Source organism: Salvelinus alpinus, chromosome 32 (assembly GCF_045679555.1).
Source record: "Salvelinus alpinus chromosome 32, SLU_Salpinus.1, whole genome shotgun sequence".
Classification (NCBI taxonomy): Eukaryota; Metazoa; Chordata; class Actinopteri; order Salmoniformes; family Salmonidae; genus Salvelinus; species Salvelinus alpinus.
Window position 1 is genome coordinate 11,810,853 of NC_092117.1, and position 20,733 is coordinate 11,831,585.

General features: G+C 42.8%; 1 protein-coding gene across 6 annotated transcripts in view; it reads right to left on the bottom strand.

The window, feature by feature from the left end:
* LOC139562300 (cullin-9-like) overlaps positions 1 to 20,733 on the bottom strand; it is a 73,298-nt gene that overhangs the window by 11,441 nt on the left and 41,124 nt on the right. For all 6 annotated transcript variants that reach the window (XM_071379880.1, XM_071379882.1, XM_071379881.1 and 3 more), the window contains 10 exons: positions 10,260 to 10,431; positions 9,212 to 9,357; positions 8,979 to 9,108; positions 8,549 to 8,751; positions 7,943 to 8,196; positions 6,703 to 7,078; positions 3,075 to 3,215; positions 1,573 to 1,737; positions 1,170 to 1,333; positions 927 to 1,020 (listed from right to left, as the gene is read on the bottom strand). In XM_071379880.1, the coding sequence (XP_071235981.1) occupies positions 927 to 1,020; positions 1,170 to 1,333; positions 1,573 to 1,737; positions 3,075 to 3,215; positions 6,703 to 7,078; positions 7,943 to 8,196; positions 8,549 to 8,751; positions 8,979 to 9,108; positions 9,212 to 9,357; positions 10,260 to 10,431 (1,845 nt within the window). The remainder of the gene's footprint in view (positions 1 to 926; positions 1,021 to 1,169; positions 1,334 to 1,572; positions 1,738 to 3,074; positions 3,216 to 6,702; positions 7,079 to 7,942; positions 8,197 to 8,548; positions 8,752 to 8,978; positions 9,109 to 9,211; positions 9,358 to 10,259; positions 10,432 to 20,733) is intronic.

The following is a 20,733-nucleotide window of genomic DNA, read 5'->3' on the forward strand; positions in this document are numbered from 1 at the left end:
TGGAGTGCTGCAGAGATGGTTGTCCTTCTGAAAGTTTCTCTCATCTTCACAGAGGAACTCTGGAGCTCTGTCAGTGACCATTGGGTTCTTGGTCACCTCCCTGACCAAGGCCCTTCTCAATTTGGCCGTGTGGCCAGCTCTAGGAAGAGTCTTGGTTGTTCCAAACATCTTCCATTTCAGGAGGATGGAGGCCACTGTGTTCTTGGGGACCTTCAATGCTGCAGATTTGTTTTTTGTACCCTTCCCCTGATCTGTGCCTCAACACAATCCTGTCTCGGCGCTCTACGGACAAATCCGTCGACCTCGTGGCTTTGTTATTGCTCTGACATGCACTGTCAACTGTGGGATCTTATATAGACAGGTGTGTGACTTTCCAAATCATGTCTAATCAATTGAATTTACCACCAGGTGGACTCCAATCAAGTTGAAGAAACATCTCAAGGATGATCAATGGAAACAGGATGCACCCGAGCTCCATTTTGAGTCTCACAGCAAAGGGTCTGAAAACTTACGTAAAACTTCTGTTTATTTTGTTTAACATTTCTAAAAACATGTTTTCCCTTTGTCATTATGGGGTATTGTGTATAGACTGCGGAGGATGTTTTATTTATTTAATACATTTTAGAATAAGACAGTAACGTAACAAAATTAGGAAAAAGTCAAGGGGTCTGAATACTTTCCAAAGGCACTGTACATAAAGTGCTTTTATTTCTAAACGGTAAAACAGATATGTATGAAAACACCCTCAAATAAAAGGTGATATTCTGTAAAGTGGCCTCATGAAACATTTGATCAAATCCAAAATGGTGGAGTACAGAGCCAAATAAAAAATTCACTGTCCAAATACATATCGAGGGGAAACCCTTTGCATTTGTACAAAATCGTATGAAGCACAAACTTAACTTAATCAAGTCAATTGGAATTACCATAGCTGAGCAGTTGAAGTAATCTTTGTGGGTTGGTTTCCATGGCTTGAGACACCTCCAGCAAAATCCATGGTTACATTTGGCACAAGTCATACTGAGAAAAAAAAAAAGACACTGAGTGGCAGTAACAGTGATGCCTAGAAATCCCTACAACATACTTCTGGTTAACCTTGAAATGGTTTGATGGAAATCGTCAGAGAACAGGGCTGAGGATTGAAACGGGTCCAGTGGCTTTAAACTTACTGTAGGCACCCTTCGTTCTTCTCTATCTGGGACTGGCAGCTGGGGCAGCGTTTGGAGATGAGTTTGGCAAGGTGCTTACTCTGAGCTTCCATGGTCATACCCTCGTAGTAGCCACCATCGTCTATCCACTGGGACATGTGACTGCAGCTGGCTGGGTAGTGAGCCTGGGGAGATAGTGGGGGTTAAGAAATCAGCATAAATCTATACTCTGTGCTTGCTTGTCTGTCTCTATGAACAAAAATACTGTATGTACTAGATAGATTTACACTACACCAGGTCTGATGGGTATCCATACAAATATGGATTTCTGATTCAATGCCATTGAAGTAAAAAAAAAAAAAAAAGAAGACAAATAAACCACATGAATGAGGACAGGAGACGTGTATGACAGCTCAGTGCTAACCTCGGGGAAGTTGCAGCTGAAGCAGGAGGACCAGCAGCACTTTGAGCAGGTGCCCATGCTGCCGATGTTCTCCCTGCACAGGATCTGGTCACAGCCCAAGGGGTTGGTGCACCAGGTCAGGTTGGAGCAGCACTCCACGTAGCCCCGGAGGAGAGCGTTCTCATACTGAGGAGAAACAGAGGACAGGAGCCTCAGAGGATGGATAGGCGCTACTGTTTTAAACTCACGATCAGCAAACACGTACAACTGGACAGGCTTAACTTTATGGGTTTATATACAGTACATGAAGTATTTTTTGTTACGTTACAGCCTTATTCTAAAATGGATTAAATAAATAAAAATGCTCAATCTACACACAATACCCCATAATGACAAAGCAAAAACAGGTTTAAAAATTTTAGCAAATTTATAAAAATCAAAAACAGAAATACCTTATTTACATAAGTATTCAGACCTTCTGGTATGATACTCGAAATTGAGCTCAGGTGCATCCTGTTTCCATGGATCATCCAGTGCACGTCAGAGCAAAAACCAAGCCATGAGGTCGAAGGAACTGTCCACAGAGGTCCAAGACAGGATTGTGTCGAGGCACAGATCTGGGGAAGGGTACCAAAATAATTCTGCAGCAAGGTCCTCCGTCATTCTTAAATGGAAGTTTGCAACCACCAAGACTCTTCCTAGAGCTGGTCGTCCGGCTAAACTGAGCAATCGGGGATAAGGGCCTTGGTCAGGGAGGTGACCAAGAACCCAATGGTCACTCTGACAGAGCTCTAGAGTTCCTCTGTGGAGATGGGAGAACCTTCCAGAAGGACAAACATCTCTGCAGCACTCCACCAATCAGGCCTTTATGGTAGAGTGGCCAGACGAAAGCCACTCAGTAAAGGCACATGACTGCCGACTTGGAGTTTTCCAAAAGGCACCTAAAGACTCTCAGACCATGAGAAGCAAAATTCTCTGGTCTGATGAAACCAGGATTCAAATCTTTGGCCTGAATGCCAAGTGTCACATTTGGAAGAAACCTGGCATCATCCTTACGGTGAAGCATGGTGGCAGCATCATGCTGTAGGGATGTTTTCAGCGGCAGGGACTGGAAGACTAGTCAGGATCAAGGGAAAGATGAACGGAGTAAAGTATAGAGAGATCCTTGATGAAAACATGCTCCAGAGTGCTCAGGAAATCAGACTGTGGTAAAGGTTCACCTTCCAACAGGACAACGACCCTAAGCAAACAGCCAAGACAACGCAGGAGTGGCTTCGGGACAAGTCTCTGAATGTCCTTGAGTGGCCCAGCCAGGGCCCGGACTTGAACCCGATCAAACATCTCTGGAGAGACCTGAAAATAGCTGTGCAAGATGCTCCCCATACAACCTGACAGATCTTAAGAGGATATGCATTGCAGATAATGGGAGAAACTCCCCAAATACTGAATACTTTCCAAATTCACTTGAAGTGTGTTGCTCTCGTGTGTGTGTGTGTGTGTGTGTGGGGGGGGGGATGGCAGACCTTGGCGATGGTGTCCTTGTTGGTCAGGATGTTGAAGAAGAACTGAGAGGTAGGTTGTGCTCGGCAGTCTGTTATTGGACAGTTGCAGTTCATCACCAGGTTCTGCTCAATTCTGGCCGTGAGGTACTCCTGCCAGCAAGACTAGGAAGGAAAAATAAATAAATTATCATGAAATGGGAGTCCTGTGACAAACTGTTCACACATCAAATAGGAGCAGATGTTACGACTCAACATGAACAGTCTAATGCAGCACTCAGCAGTTGAAACAATAACAAAGCACCCTCACCCCGGTTTCGGTAAAAAGCTGAGGGATGGGGTTAGAGAAATCTAACCGCTCAAATTCATAGACCAAGCTATCCATGAAGGGACTGACCATCCATGATATCAAATTTCTAGTTTAAACCATGTTTTAAGGCTGTAGTGTTTGTTTACATTTACTTTGTTTACAAACATTGTAAAACAATCTTATATTTTGGGTTCTGATGGGGTAAAGACAGTTGAACTCATGGGGCATTTATAAGTTACAGTGCCTTCAGAAATTCACATCCGTTTACTTTTTCCACATTGTGTTGTGTTACAGCCTGAATTTAAAATTGATTACATTTAGATTTTTGTGTGATTGGCCTACACCCAATAAATACCCCATAAATGTCAAAATGGAATTGTTTTTAAGAAATGTTTACAATGTAATAAAAAATGAAATGCTGAAATGTCTTGAATCAATAAGTATTTAACCCCTTTGTTATGGCAAGCCTAAAAACGTTCAGGAGTAAAAATGTGCTTAAAGTCACATAACACGGAACCCAAACCGGCTGCGCGTGTGCGCCATCGTGCATAAATGTATTTTGTCCCCCTACACCAAACGCGATCACGACACGCAGGTTAAAATATCAAAACAAACTCTGAACCAATGACATTAATTTGGGGACAGGTCGAAAAGCATTAAACATGTATGGCAATTTAGCTTGCTAGCTAATTTGTCCTATTTAGCTAGCTTGCTGTTGCTAGCTAATTTGTCCTGGGATATAAACATTGAGTTGTTATTTTACCTGAAATGCACAAGGTCTACTCCGACAATTAATCCACACATAAAACGGCCAACCGAATCATTACTAGTTATCTCTCCTCCTTCCAAGCTTTTTCATCTTTGAAATGATATGGTGATCGCATCTACACTTTTACCAAGACAACCGGCAAAACATTTCGTCTTTCAATCACCCACGTGGGTATAACCAATGAGGAGATGGTAACTGCTTCTATAAACCAATGAGGAGATTGGAGAGGCAGGACTTGCAGCGCGATCTGCGTCAGAAATAGGAATGACTTCTATTTTAGCCCTTGGCAACGCAGACGCTCGTTGGCGCGCGCGCGCGAGCAGTGTGGGTGCAATAATTGAATAACATGTATAAAAAAATATATATTTTGCGACGCTCGCACACGCGATGTGTCCGGTCAGCATGTTTAAGTTGCATGGACAGCATGATTTTTGAATGACTACCTCATCTCTGTACCCCACACATACAGATAATTGTAAGGTCCCTCAGTTGAGCAGTGAATTTTAAACTAACCTAAATGAGTGAAAAGAAGGAAACCTGTTCAGAAAAAAAAGATTCCAAAACATGCAACATTTGCAATAAGGCACTAAAGTAAAACGGCAAACAATGTAGCAAAAAAATGTACTTCATTTCCTGAATACAAAGTGTTATGTTTGGAGCAAATCCAAAACAACACCGAGTACCAATCTTCATATTTTCAAGCATGGTGGTGGCTGCATCATGTTATGGATATGCTTGTCATCGTTTTTTTTTATAGGATAAAACTAAATGGAAGAGCGCTAAGCACAGGCAAAATCCTAGAGGAAAACCTGGTTCAGTCTGTTTTCCAACAGACTGGGAGACAAATTGACATTTCAGCAGGACAATAACCTTAAACACAAGGCCAAATATACACTGGAGTTGCTTACCAAGAAGACAGCGAATGTTCCTGAGGAGCCGAGTTACAGTTAATCATTTTCATGCCGATTTAGGTTATCTAGCAATGATCAACAACCAACTTGACAGAGCTTGAATAATTTTTGTAAGAATAATGTGCAAATATTGTACAATAGCCGAATCCACTAATTTGAAGGGGTGTCCACATACTTTTGTATATATAGTGTATGTGGACACCCCTTCAAATGAGTGGATTCGGCTATGTCAGCCACACCCGTTGCTGACAGGTGTATCTAATCGAGCACACAGCCATGCGATTTCCATAGACAAACATTGGCAGTAGAATGGGCCGTACTGAATAGCTCAGTGACTTTCAACGTGGCACCGTCATAGGATGCCACCTTTCCAACAAGTCAGTTCGTTACATTTCTGCCCTGCTAGAGCTGCCCCAGTCAACTGTAAGTGCCGTTATTGTGAAGTGGAAACGTCTAGGAGCGACAATGGCTCAGCCGCGAAGTGGTAGACTACACAAGCTCACAGAACGGGAACTCCGAGTGCTGAAGCACATAAACATCGTCTGTTCTCGGTTGCAACACTCCCTACCAAGTTCCAAACTGCCTCTGGAAGCAACGTCAGTACAAGAACTGTTTGTCGGGAGTTTCATAAAATGGGTTTCCATGGCCGAGCAGGCACACACGCCTAAGATCACCATGCGCAATTCCAAGCGTCGGTTGGCGTGGTGTTAAGCTCGCCACCATTGGACTCTGGAGCAGTGGAAACGCATTCTCTGGAGTGATGAATCAAGCTTCACCATCTGTAGTCCGACCGACGCCAGGAGAACGCTACCTACCCCAATGCATAGTGCCAATTGTAAAGTTTGGTGCAAAAGGAATAATGGTCTGGGGTTGTTTTGCATGATTCGGACTAGGCACCTTAGTTCCAGTGAATGGAAATCTTAATCTGACAACATACAATGACATTCTAGACAATTCTGTGCTTCCAACTTTGTGGCAACAGTTTGGGGAAGGCCCTTTGCTGTTTCAGCATGACAATGCCCCCGTGCACAAAGCAATGTCGATACAGAAATGGTTTTTCGAGATCGGTGTGGAAGAACTTGACTGGCATGCAAAGAGCCCTGACCTCAACCCCATCAAACACCTTTGGGATGAATTGGAACGCAGACTGCGAGCTAAGCCTAATCGCCCAACATCAGTGCCCAACCTCACTAATGCTTGTGGCTAAATGGAAGCAAGTCCCCGCAGCAATGTTCCAACATCTAGTGGAAATCCTTCCCAGAAAAATGGAGGCTGTTTTAGCAGCAAAGGGGGGACCAACTCCATATTAATAATTAGAATGAGATATTTGATAAGCAGGTGTCCACATACTTTGTAGTGTATTTCTCTATCTCATTTCAAATAATGTGGGGGGAAAAAATCTAAAACATGTTTTCACTTTGTCATTATGGGGTATTGTATATAGATGGGTGGGGAAAATATCTATTAAATCCATTTTGAATTCAGGCTGTAACAAAATGTATGAATACTTTCTGAAGGCAAGAATCAATGGGTACATATCATTCATTTCTAAGTCCCAAAAATTATATAGCAACTGCAAAATGTCCCTTTAAAGCATCTATACATGATTAAACTAGTTTAAGGTTAGAAAAGGATTAGAAAAATTGGTAAAAAGTGACAGACCCGGCAGCAGTAGTGCATGCAGCAGAGGGTGGGAACGGGCTCTGCCTCCTCTGTTTGAGAGATGAGGCACACAGGGCAGCTGGACACAGGGCTGGGGGGTTGCTGGGGGTTCCAGCCCCTCAGCCCAGCAGCCATGACCAGGGAGTCTGGGTCGTCTGTGTAGCGCTGGATCAGCACGTCCACGTTCCACTTGCAGTGGACCAGCAGGTGCTCAGCCCGGTCCAGGTCCAGACTCAGGGTGCCAGAGACCTGCTGCACTGTGCGCTGCATCAGCTGCCGGACCTCCTCCTGGTTCATAGTCCGGCCCATGGACAACAGGACAGCCTCCAGGACCCCGTCTTCCACACTCTGAGGGGCTGCAATGATGCCTTCCAGGCTGGAGGAGAAGACACAGCGGGTCACAAGAGGTAACTTACAGCTATGGAAATCTTAACCTCTTAAACGTGAGGAGGGTCACAGTTTAGCATGATTACATTGGAAATACTCTCATTTCAGAGAACAAGCATGTGTTATTAAAAACATTGCGGCAGAATAACATTCTTATGGAAAGCAGAGCTTGTAATTATCAGGTTAGTAGTTCATGTGATTTTAATGGCAAAGAGCTGTAGAGACAAATTGTGGTATCTTCATTAAAAAAGATCACCCCACACAGCATTTCTAGACTACTGTATTATACCCACACAAAATAAGAAAGCAACAAACGTGGTTCAAAGTTTAAATGTTCTTTATTATTTATATTAATAGAACATTCACTTGCATCTTTTGACTGTTTCTCAACATATGGCATAACAGCCTAGATATTTTGTTGTGTTGCATGTATTAGACTATTAGAGCCATGGGTTTCTTTGAAGGTAATGGCTTACATAAACAGCATCGGTGGTCAATGGTCATCCTGTATGTGAAATGACTGACATTGTCAGGCATTGCCATGCAGCCACAGTTTAGGTCAATGTGTATTTAAAAGCTCAACTTGGACAGAACGAGTACATATGGCACAAATAAGTGCTGTAACGTCAGGGCTGAAGACATCAACCCAATTGGTTAGCTATTAAAGCATTTATGCAATGGCTATAGCAGACAGACATATACATGGAAAAGAAGGCTGTTAGTAATTATTCTACTCTCCTTCCCTACAATTCAAAAACAAAGAACTTGCCCTGAGATACAAAATCAACCGAGACCACACCAGCAATCTACATTAAAAACCCTTCCCCCACTAGGTCAAGGGTCGTCCGCACACCTGATGTCGGCGTTGCTGCTGCTGGGGTTATTCTTCAGCTCTGCCTTGCTGAAGGAGAAATGCGCCTGGCCCTTCTGGGGAGTGGAGGGGTCTTCAGGCAGGAACTCCACGATGTGGGGGCTGTCCTCGTTGCGCCTGATGTAGCCCTTGCTGATGACGTGCATGACACAGGACAGCACGTCTGTAGTGCTGCAGCTGAAACGCACCGAGCCTGGGGAACGAGTCACCTCCCGCTTCTGACACGTGTCCAACACCTGAGGGAGGACAAGGGATAAAATAAGGGACATAAAGACACCCGCTGCTAGCATCTGGAACATCAAATAAAGATGAACCAAAATAAAAGCTGATCCTGAAACATGGAGAGATGTATATTTACACTACCACTACACAGGGTAGCCTAGTGGTTAGAGCGTTAGACTAGTAAACGAAAGGTTGCAAGATCAAATCCCTGAGCTGACAAGGTAAAATCTGTAAAATCTGTCGTTCTCCCCTGAACAAGAATTTGTTCTTAACTGACTTACCTAGTTAAATAAAGGTAAAATAAAAATAAAACATAGGATCAGTTGATCATCTCCAATGGTCACACATGAGGGAACAAGGCCTTACTCTGAACACCAGGTTGTCTATGTTCATCTCTTTCTCAGCCTTCATGATCTGGATGATGAGGCAGTAGATGAAGTTCCTCTTCCTCTCCAGCGAGCAGGCAGCGTCCTCGTCCACATTCAGGTAGGTCTGCTTGGGTAGCAGGTAGCAGTAGCTTCGGTTTTCCAAACTCTGAGACACAGCTTTTTTGTTCAACCTCAGGACTCCTATGTGTAGAGAAGGACAAAACCTTACATTCAGTCCAACTCCACAAACGCCAACAGTAAATTCAAACGGTCATGAAAATAACATCTAACTGGGGAACAATTCAGGGGATGGAATCTTTTTTTGAAAAAAATTGCTGGATTGCAGGGTTCCACAGTAGCTCCATAGAATGTATTTGTGAAAAGCTCAGAGAAAGAGCTAGCCAGGGAAAGACAGAGCGGTAGCGCACCATTCACAAGATTGTTGTCGGGGCTGTCTGTGGTGAGAATGCCCTTCTCTGCAGTGAGGGGAGACAGTGCATGGGCCAGCACTGTCGGAGAAAGGCCTGTAGCCTGCTGAAGAGCCTCCACAGATACATCCTGAAAATAATAACAGGAGGTAGTTTAGTGTCAATTAAGAAAATGAAATAATTAAACTACATTTCCCATTGTGCATTGCACTGTGTTTCCCCCATCTAGTTACCTGTTGGTGGTTGAACTGTAGGAGGATGTACATCTGCAGTGTGGAGACGTAGAGAGTGCAGGAGCCATAGTGCAGCTCTGCATGGCCCAGCCAGGTCCACTGTAGACGCCGGGGCTTACTGTGGGTCAAATTGTACATGCACTGGCCTGCAGACAAACACACATCACACACCAATCAGCCTCTAGCACTTCGTTCTCAAAGATGACATTGTAACGGACTGGCTCTGATGGAACTTGGCGAGATTTTGGCTTATGAGAAAGATCTAAAATATACTAAACAAAAATAAACGCAACATGCAATAATTTCAACGATTTTACAGTTCATATAAGTAAATCAGTCAATACAAATAAATTAATTAGGCCTTAATCTATGAATTTCCACCCACTGGGGAGCCAGGCTCAGCCAATCAAAGAGATTTCCCCACAAAGAGCTTACATACAGAAATAATCCTCAGTTTCATCAGCTCTCTGGGTGGCTGGTCTCAGACAATCCCACAGGTGATGAAGCCAGATGAGGAGGTCTTGGGCTGGTGTGGTTACACGTGGTCTGCAGTTGTGAGGCCGGTTGCACGTATTGCCAAATTCCCTAAAACGATGTTCGAGGCGGCTTATGGTATGAGAAATGAACATTCAATTCTCTGGCAACAGCTCTGGTGGATATTCCTGCAGTCAGCATGCCAATTGCACGCTCCTTCAAAACTTGAGACATCTGTGGCATTGTGTTGTGTGACAAAACTGCACATTTTAGAGTGGCCTTTTGTTGTCCCCAGCACAAGGTGGACCTGTATACTGATCATGCTGTTTAATCAGCTTATTGAAATGCCACACCTGTCAGATGGATGATCTTGACAAAGAAGAAATGCTCACCAACAGGGATGTAAACATTCAGGTTTTTTTGTGCATATGGAACATTTGTGAACTTTTATTTCTGCTAATGAAACATGGAACGAACACTTGACATGTTGCGTTTATATTTTTGTTCAGTGTATATCAATATGAGGAGAGAAACATACAGCCAAAACTTTGTGAAAAGACAGAATGGGACTGACTGTTAGAGTAGAAGTCTGTGAACTCCGCCAGGTAGGTGGAGAGCTGCTTGGGGAAGTATCTGCTGGAGTTGTCCAGGTAGCAGGGTGAGGAGACTGCCCAGCAGCGAGGAGACAGGACCAGCACCTTCACCTCACTCTCCTCATCAGGCTCGGACGGCTGATCATCCATCATCTGCAGCACAGAAAAGGACAACATTTTTGGGAGGTTATGGGTTGGATTCCCAATAGGCCATATAACATTGTAATATGTTGTCATGACTCTCCTGTGAGGATCCAAAGGATCAGGTTACAGTGGATCAGCTCTACAGAGCTCCCTCTCTCCCGCAGAGGGGGAGAGGAATGATGTGGGGGTTTATGACACCTCACGTAGATCGTTAATAGGCAGCAGACGATTCCTTTTGGGGCCTAATTTGGGCAAATGGAATGCATCTTTGTGTGACAGAAGAGTTTGCCGCCCAAGAACTTCAACATCAAACCATGGACAATATATTTCAATATCCGAATATTGGGAATGATGAGAGATGGAAAATGGAAAATGAATGTCTATTTTGTGATGTCATTAAAAGTTGCATGAACACGTTATAACGAAAACATTGTAACTTAAAGAGTTTTCATACGTGTATGTCATGTTTACACACTTCACATTGTGTGGAAAATATCCAGGATAAAGAATTTTTTATGACGATAAGATTGTGATTTTAATTCTCCAACGAGATCATATTGTGATACCTTGTCTCGTAACTAGCCACGCCCCAGGGAACCCAGAGAGCGTGCCAGCCTGATGTAAACGCCTCAATTTTACCCGAGGGTATAAAGCATTTGAGTTAAGAATGAACATATCAGACTAGAAGGGCCACAAGCTGCAGCTGAGGTCTACGATTAGTCACGACCCCGAAACGCAACACTAGTTTGAAGACAAAGGAACCTCTTAATCATTGCTACGGTTGAGTACTGTATCTAAGAAGGTGAATTTAAGCAGGACCATCCGGTTATTATCTTGAAATCATTGTTTGTCTACACTGCTCTTATCCCCACTCTGGGATCATCTACACAGCTCAGAAGACCACTCTTCCAGAACGAGTACAAGTAAACAGACAACTAAGAGAAAGGACATTGTGGCATCTTGTGGACAATCAGACTTACAGAGGAACAGACCCCTTCTCAACGAGCGGAACTCTGCCCACAGAGGCCTGGGCCCAACAGAGACACCCGACGAAGACCTTCAACACGTAAATACATGCATTACTTTTTACCCATAAGAGCGGCAGTTTGGGGCAAGGTATTAGGGCTATTATAAGTATAGTTTCCAAATGTATCCAAGTGTTGCTTTCTTTGTCGCTTTCTCTCTCTTTAAATCTCCATCTTGTATAGTCAGTGTCATATTGTATTAGTCCGCTAAGGACTTGTTGTCATTGTGTTACGTTTCTAATCAATAACCTACACCGTGTCTATCATATGTTATCATTTAGCTTGTTAGTAAATAATCAAATCAAATGTATTGTACAGAATGATTAGTAAGACTCGGGTTTGTGCAGATATACGAAGTCAACGACGTTCAGAATGAAACTGATATGAGGAAATTATTAATTGGTGACTGGTACGATATCTATATACTCTTGAGTTAATTCGGGACACGTTAACTCATTAAACATACTTCTCCTGTGGTGCCCCAAATTCCTAATGAGTTAGTTGTTACATGATTAATTTAAATTGAGTAATAATTATTCGATAAATAGCAGTCATCACAATGATAGTCACGTCACGACAATGTGTATGCTGCTTTGAAAACGATCATCTGTTATATACGGTGAGCTCCAAAAGTATTGGGACAGTGGCATAGAGTACATTCTGTACTCACACACTTTGGATTTGAAATGATACAATGACTGTGGGGTTAAAGTTCAGACTATCAGCTTTAAGTTGAGGTTATTTTCATCCATATTGGGTGAACCATTTAGAAATTACAACACTTTTAGTACATAGTTCACCCATTTTAAACGGATCAAAAGTATTGGGACAAAATCACTTACAGTTAAAGTCGGAAGTTTACATACACTTATGTTGAAGTCATTAAAACTTGCTTTTCAACCACTCCACAAATTTCTTGTTAACAAACTATAGTTTTGGCAAGTCAGTTAGGACAGCTACTTTGTGCATGACACAAGTAATTTTCCCAACAATTATTTACAGACAGATTATTTCACTTATAATCACTGTATCACAATTCCAGTGGGTCAGAAGTTTACATACACTAAGTTGACTGTGCCTTTAAACAGCTTGGAAGATTCCAGAAAAATATGTCATGGCTTTAGAAGCTTCTAATAGGCTAATTGACATCATTTGAGTTAATTGGAGGTGTACCTGTGGATGTATTTCAAGGCCTACCTTGACATCATGGGAAATCAAAAGAAACCAGCCAAGACCTCAGAAAAGAAATTGGCGACCTCCACAAGTCTGGTTCATCCTTGAAACAATTTTAAAACGTCTGAAGGTACCACGTTCATCTGTACAAACAATAGTACGCAAGTATAAACACCATTGGACCACACAGCCGTCATACTGCTCAAGAAGGAGACGCGTTCTGTCTCCTAGAGATGAACGTACCTTGGTGCGAAGAGTGCAAATCAATCCCAGAACAACAGCAAAGGACCTTGTGAAGATGCTGGAGGAAACAGGTACAAAAGTATCTCTCTCCACAGTAAAACAAGTCCTATATCGACATAACCTGAAAGGCTGCTCAGCAAGGAAGAAGCCACTGCTCCAAAACCGCCATAAAAAGCCAGACTACGATTTGCAACTGCACATGGGGACAAAGATCGTACTTTTTGGAGAAATGTCCTCTGGTCTGATGAAACAAAAATATAACTGTTTGGCCATAATGACCATCGTTATGTTTGGAGGAAAAAGGGGGATGCTTGCAAGCCGAAGAACACCATCCCAACCGTGAAGCACGGGGGTGGCAGCATCATGTTGTGGGGGTGCTTTGCTGCAGGAGGGACTGGTGCACTTCACAAAATAGATGGCATCATGAGGAAGGAAAATTATGTGGATATATTGAAGCAACATCTCAAGACATCAGTCAGGAAGTTAAAGCTTGGTCGCAAATGGGTCTTCCAAATGGACAATGACCCCAAGCATACTTCCAAAGTTGTGGCAAAATGGCTTAAGGACAACAAAGTCAAGGTATTGAAGTGGCTATCACAAAGCCCTAACCTCAATCCTATAGCAAATGTGTGGACAGAACTGAAAAAGTGTGTGCGAGCAAGGAGGCCTACAAACCTGACTCAGTTACACCAGCTCTGTCAGGAGGAATGGGCCAAAATTCACCCAACTTATTGTGGGAAGCTTGTGGAAGTCTACCCAAAACGTTTGACCCACGTTAAAGAAATTAAAGGCAATGCTACCAAATACTAATTGAGTGTATGTAAACTTCTGACCCACTGGGAATGTGATGAAAGAAATAAAAGCTGAAATAAATCATTCTCTCTACTATTATTCTGACATTTCACATTCTTAAAATAAAGTGGTGATCCTAACTGACCTAAAACAGGGAATATTTACTAGGATTAAATGTCAAGAATTGTGAAAAACTGAGTTGAAATATATTTGGCTAAGGTGTATGTACACCTCCAACCTCAACTGTATGTCTGTTAAAGTAGTCAAAGGTTGTTAGTATTAGGTCCCATATCCCTAGCAATCAATGCCTACATCAAGCTTGTGACTCTACAAACTTGGAGTCATTTGCTGTTTGTTTCAGATTATTTTGTGCCCAATAGAAATTAATGGTAAATAATGTAGTATCGTTTGGAGTTGCATATATTGTAAATAAGATTAGAAAATGTTTCTAAACACTTCAACATTCATTTGAAAACTACCATGATTACAGATAATCCTGAATGAATCGTGGATAATAATGAGTGAGAAAGTTAGACGCACAAATATCATACCCCCAAGACATGCTAACCTCTCACCATTACAATAGAAGAGGTTAGCATTTTCTGAGGGGTTTGATATTAATGTCGTCTGTAACTTTCTCACTTTGTCAGGGAGGTGACCAAGAGCCCGATGGTCACTCTGACAAAGCTCCAGAGTTCCTCTGTGGAGAGTACAACCATCTCTGCAGCACTCCACCAATCAGGCATTTATGGTATAGTGGCCAGACGGAAGCCACTCCTCAGTAAAAGGCTAATTAAAGATTATCTGTCCGATGAAACCAAGATTGAACTCTTTGGCCTGAATGCCAAGCGTCATGTCTGGAGGAAACCTGGCATCATCCCTACTGTCGTGACTTGACTATCATTACTCTGATGACTGCTATTTTACCAACTAACTCAGTATTACTCAATTAAATGAATCATGTAACAATTAACTCATTAGGAATTTGGGGCACCACGGGAAAAGTAGTTTAACGAGTTACTTTCTCCCGACTTAAACTCTAAAGATATATAGATATCTCTTGCATCAATAACAGTCAATTATTAACTCAGTCTCATTCTGAACGTCGCATAATCCTTGGATCCACAAGAACCCTAGCCCTTCTGAATATTCAGTACTACACAAATTGATATAATTTATTTACTAACTTAATAATAACACAGAATACACATACATGAGATAAAAGTCCCTAGTGGACTGGCAAGATGTTACACATATGGAGAGGGAAGAGTGGTGCAGCGGTCTAAGGCAAAGCATCTCAGTGCTTGAGAAGTCACTCCAGACAGCCTGGGTTGAATCCAGGTTGTATCACAACCGGCTGTGATTGTGCGCCACCCTATGGGACTCCCAATCGGCCCAGCGTTGTCCGGGTTTGGCCAGTGTAGGCCATCATTGTAAATAAGAATTTGTTCTTAACTGACTTGTCTAGTTAAATAAAGGTTAAATAAAATAAAAAATAAGAGGGAGAGAACACTTGGAAGCTACGCTCACCGAAATATTAATACTTAGCACGCTAACCTCTCAAACGGATTAGAAATGCCGCAAGAAATGTCGCAAGTCACGACTTCACAGGAGAGCCGTTTGAACATAAAAAATATTTTTATCAAAATACGTTTTTTGGCAGAAATGCCTTAAACTTAAAATTGTTTAATGGCAACCTTCCCACTAGCCATGATCGGCTGAGATAATGAGTGGGCTGGACATGCAGAGAGAAGCCATAGTCAAGGCTTCTGTCTATTTGAGCTCGTCAGTCTGTTGGTAATCCTGTGCGAAAGCGGCTTTTTGAAAAATGTATTGTGTAGTGGAGCTGCATAAGTGTTGCTCTCCACCTTCTGGAGGATCACGTTTTGAAAATCAGTGGAATTAGAGTATGATAGCTAGAGATGGAGAAAACACCTGTCTCTGGATTACATCTTCAAACTAAGGGCAACCGTGGTATGGCATTCCTGACAGGCAGACACGTCCATCATGCATGATGTATACAGGTAAGATAGCTAGCTACATTCAGATATTACACATTTGTAATTTTGACAAAGTGGTTTCATTTCAAGCTAAACTGTACTGCTAGCAAGCTAGCTAGCGAACGTTAGGTGGCTGATGTTACTTGTTTCCCAGAGCCATTTGCTTTTCTAGTTAGAGCCCAATGTTAGCTAGCTAACATTGGACCTGGTTGGTTAGCTTCCAGCACTGTGGCACTGTTGGCATGTTGTTCATTGTTGTTTAACTAGCTAACGTTAGCTGGCTGACTCGTTAGCTAACGTTACGTGTGTGATCTTAAACGTTGTTTACCTAGCTAGGTTCATTGTTTACCTAGCTAGCTAGCTATATGTCTTAAGCTAAAGTGTACTGTTAGCTAGCTAAAGTTAGCTGGCTAGCTCCCTTGCAGACATTATTTGTTTCGCAGAGCAGTTAGCTTTTCTAGTTAGAGCCTAATGTTAGGCATTGATGGCACTTTGTTCATTGTTGTTTAACTAGCTAACGTTAGTTGGCTGGCTCTTTAGCAAACATTACGTGACGTGTGAACAACACCCGATGAATATGGCCAGTGTCAGTAAACATCTGCAAAAAAGCATAATGGAATTGTTGCCAGCAGGGCTGGTTAGGCTGTCTTCATGTTATCCAGAGGTAAACAAATCATCGGCCAGAGCGTCAAGTGTGCACTTCGAGAGTGAAACGAGATGGGTGGGGCTAAAGCTTAAGGTGTGAATGATGCTGAATAGGTGTAGACAAAGAAGAGCTCAACACTAGATAACAAAACATTCAAAGGTGATTTTCACAAGACTATACAAGTTGATCAACTTTCAAAGCAGAATTACTTTCCCATTGTTCCTCAAATGCAGTGTATGATATACTTTTTTAGCGCCGAGTCTCTACTTTTATCCAATGTAAAAAAATATTTCACATTTTGCTACATAAGACCGAATCCAGGTGGTGAGTCACATTTACGCGTAGTTGTACCTGATCGTCATCCATCTGTTGAAACCAATTGATCCGTCTCTGGGTAGTCGCTCGATGTAAGGCTCTGGTTGTCCACCAGAGGTCACAATGTCCTTTGTAGAGCTTCTCTGGTAGTGGAGTGTTTGTTAGAACAAATACTTCAGATGTACCAAGGGTTGTCTGTTGGGATTCTCCTTCCCACCTTGGCTTTAGTCAAAGTTCTAGGACCACTTTTACATGCAGGTGATCTCCACACTCGTGTTGAGGTTGAGAGCTTCCAAGTTTCTAACCATTTCAACGTGTAGACCACGGTCTCGCAGTGATCTCAGAGTTTAAACCATTTGTAAAGTTCAGCTCGCGCTGTATATCGGCTGGTCTGGTAGTGGTCTCAAGGTTGATTCTTCAGGTTCAGGCTCCCGACCACTTTACACGCCAGCAGCAACCCGGCATGTTTTGGTCTCATAGTTTTAAACCATTTCGTAACATTCAGCTCACGCTGTCTGTCAGGCTGGTCTAATGTAAATTTCATTAGCGGTTCCTTAAATAATTCTTAGGGCTACGGCCCTTTTTTCTCCACTTCCTGCCTGAATGACGTGCCCAAAGTGAACTGCCTGTAGCTCAGGCCCTGAAGCCAGGATATGCATATAATTGGTACCATTGGAAAGAAAACACTTTGAAGTTTGTAGAAATGTTAAATTAAATGTAAGGTTAAATAATGTAGGAGAATATAATACAATAGATATGGTATTAGAAAATCCAAAGATTTTTCTTTTCTTTGAGACCATCCTCTTAGAAATGCAAGAGAAAGATCATATTGTAAATTAACTCCCTGGATGCAATTCCTATGGCTTCCAGATGGTGTCAGCAGTCTATGTTCAAGGTTTCAGGCTTGTAACTTCAAAAACGAATAAGAAATATCAGTTTTGGCAGAAGGACACAGTCTTGGAAATTTGTGTTTGCGCGCGCCATGAAGACATTACGCACCTGCTAAAATCGGTTTCCTATTGAACATACTTCTTTCCGAAATAAATGTTATAGTTTGATTACATTTTAGGGTATCTGAGGAGTAAATAGAAACATATTTTGACTTATTGAAACAAAGTTCAGGGGGTAGATTTTCGGATTCCTTTCTCTGCAAGTTGAACGAGTGGATTACTCAAATCGATTGGCGTCAACGAAACTGACTTTTTGGGATATAAAGAAGGACTTTAACAAAACAACACTACATGTTATAGCTGGGACCCTTTGGATGACAAATCAGAGGAAGATTTTCAAAAAGTAAGTTAATATTTAATCGTTATATGTGAATGTATGAAACCTGTGCCAGTGGAAAAATATTTTGATGTGGGGCGCCGTCCTCAAACAATCGCATGGCATGTTTTCGCTGTAATAGCTACTGTAAATCGGAAAGTGCAGTTATATTAACAAGAATTTAAGCTTTCAGCTGATATAAAAGACTTATGTACCTAAATGTTTAAAATCCATAATATGTATGATTATTTATTTGAATTGCGCACCCTCCTGTTTCACCGGAAGTTATCCCGTTAGCGGGACACTGATCCTTAAGAAGCTTTTAAGCACTCAAATTGTTATGTCAAAACTCAGGCCAAAAGGGGTGTTCCATCACGCCGACATGTCTGTGCTCACTTGGGCGTGTTTACTGACTGTGCACAAGTTTATATGAAACGCAATTACCTCATTTAGAAGGCTAAAATCACATTGCTATCTTCACAAAAGTATTTTCCTATTTATTAATATATTTTATACAACATTTAGACGTAAACTTGATACATAGAAAGCGTACACTAAGAATTACAGTTACTAGGTTATACCATCCTTAATGACATCACAAAATAATAAAACCGTATGACAGGATTATTCTTTAGATCCCCAAGGACCAATCTTATGAATATTGTGCCAACATTCATTCTTTGTCCATTTAGTTTTTGGCGGAAAAACTGATTTCTTTCCCAATAATGGAGGGCAAGAAAGAGATTGTTCTCAAAAAATGTACGACCCAGTGTTAAGGTGTCAAGACCGGCACAGCCCCCCTTCCCCTCTTCTGTGGGCGAGAGGAGGTCTGGCTATCTTCAAATATTTGCCTAGCTGATGGGTCTTTTGATCCACTGTCAGGAGAGTCATGACACTATGGTGAAGCATTGTGGTGGCAGCATCCTGTTATGGGGATGTTTTTCAAAACGGCAAGGACCGGGAGACTAGTCAGGATCGAGGGGAAAAAAACGGAGCAAAGTACAGAGATTCTTGATGAAAACCTGCTCCAGAGCGCTCAGGACCTCAGACTGGGGCGAAGGTTCACCTTTCAACAGGACAACGACCCTAAGCACACACCTAAGACAACAAGACAACCCAGGAGTGGCTTCGGGACAAGTCTCAATGTTCTTGAGTGGCCCAGCCAGAGACCGGACTTGAACCCGATCTAACATCTCTGGAGAGACCTGAAAATAGCTGTGCAGCGACGTTCCCCATCCAACCTGACAGAGCTGGAGAGGATCTGCAGAGAAGAATGGGAGAAACTCCCCAAATACAGGTGTGCCAAGCTTGTAGCGTCATACCCAAGAAGACTCGAGGCTGTAATCGCTGCCAAAGTTTCTTCCACAAAGTACTGCGTAAATGGTAGGAATTCTTACATAAATGTGATATTTCAGATATTATTTTTGGTATATTCTGCTAAAATGTCTAAAAACCTGTTTTTGCTTTGTCATTACAAGGTATTGTGTGTAGATTGATGAATTTAAAAATATATATATTTTAGAATAAGGTTGTAATGTAACAAAATGTGGAAAAAGTCAAGGGGTCTGAATACTTTCCGAAGGCACTGTATATACACTGCTCAAAAAAAATAAAGGGAAGACTAAAATAACACATCCTAGATCTGAATGAATGAAATATTCTTATTAAATACTTTTTTCTTTACATAGTTGAATGTGCTGACAACAAAATCAAACAAAAATGATCAATGGAAATCAAATTTATCAACCCATGGAGGTCTGGATTTGGAGTCACACTCACAATTAAAGTGGAAAACCACACTACAGGCTGATGTAATGTCCTTAGAACAAGTCAAAATGAGGCTCAGTAGTGTGTGTGGCCTCCACGTGCCTGTATGACCTCCCTACAATGCCTGGGCATGCTCCTGATGAGGTAGCGGATGGTCTCCTGAGGGATCTCCTCCCAGACCTGGACTAAAGCATCCGCCAACTCCTGGACAGTCTGTGGTGCAACGTGGCGTTGGTGGATGGAGCGAGACATGTCCCAGATGTGCTCAATTGGATTCAGGTCTGGGGAACGGGCGGGCCAGTCCATAGCATCAATGCCTTCCTCTTGCAGGAACTGCTGACACACTCCAGCCACATGAGGTCTAGCATTGTCTTGCATTAGGAGGAACCCAGGGCCAACCGCACCAGCATATGGTCTCACAAGGGGTCTGAGGATCTCATCTCGGTACCTAATGGCAGTCAGGCTACCTCTGGCGAGCACGTGAAGGGCTGTGCGGCCCCCCAAAGAAATGCCACCCCACACCATGACTGACCCACCGCCAAACCGGTCATGCTGGAGGATGTTGCAGGCAGCAGAACGTTCTCCACGGCATCTCCAGACTCTGTCACATGTGAGTGTGAACCTGCTTTCATCTGTGAAGAGCACAGGGCGCCAGTGGCGAATTTGCCAATCTTGGTGTTCTCTGGCAAATGCCAAACGTCCTGCACGGTGTTGGGCTGCAAGCACAACCCCCACCTGTGGACGTCGGGCCCTCATACCACCCTCATGGAGTCTGTTTCTGACCGTTTGAGCAGACACATGCACATTTGTGGCCTGCTGGAGGTCATTTTGCAGGGCTCTGGCAGTGCTCCTCCTTGCACAAAGGCGGAGGTAGCGGTCCTGCTGTTGGGTTGTTGCCCTCCTACGGCCTCCTCCACGTCTCCTGATGTACTGGCCTGTCTCCTGGTAGCGCCTCCATGCTCTGGGCACTACGCTGACAGACACAGCAAACCTTCTTGCCACAGCTCGCATTGATGTGCCATCCTGGATGAGCTGCACTACCTGAGCCACTTGTGTGGGTTGTAGACTCCGTCTCACCGCCAGC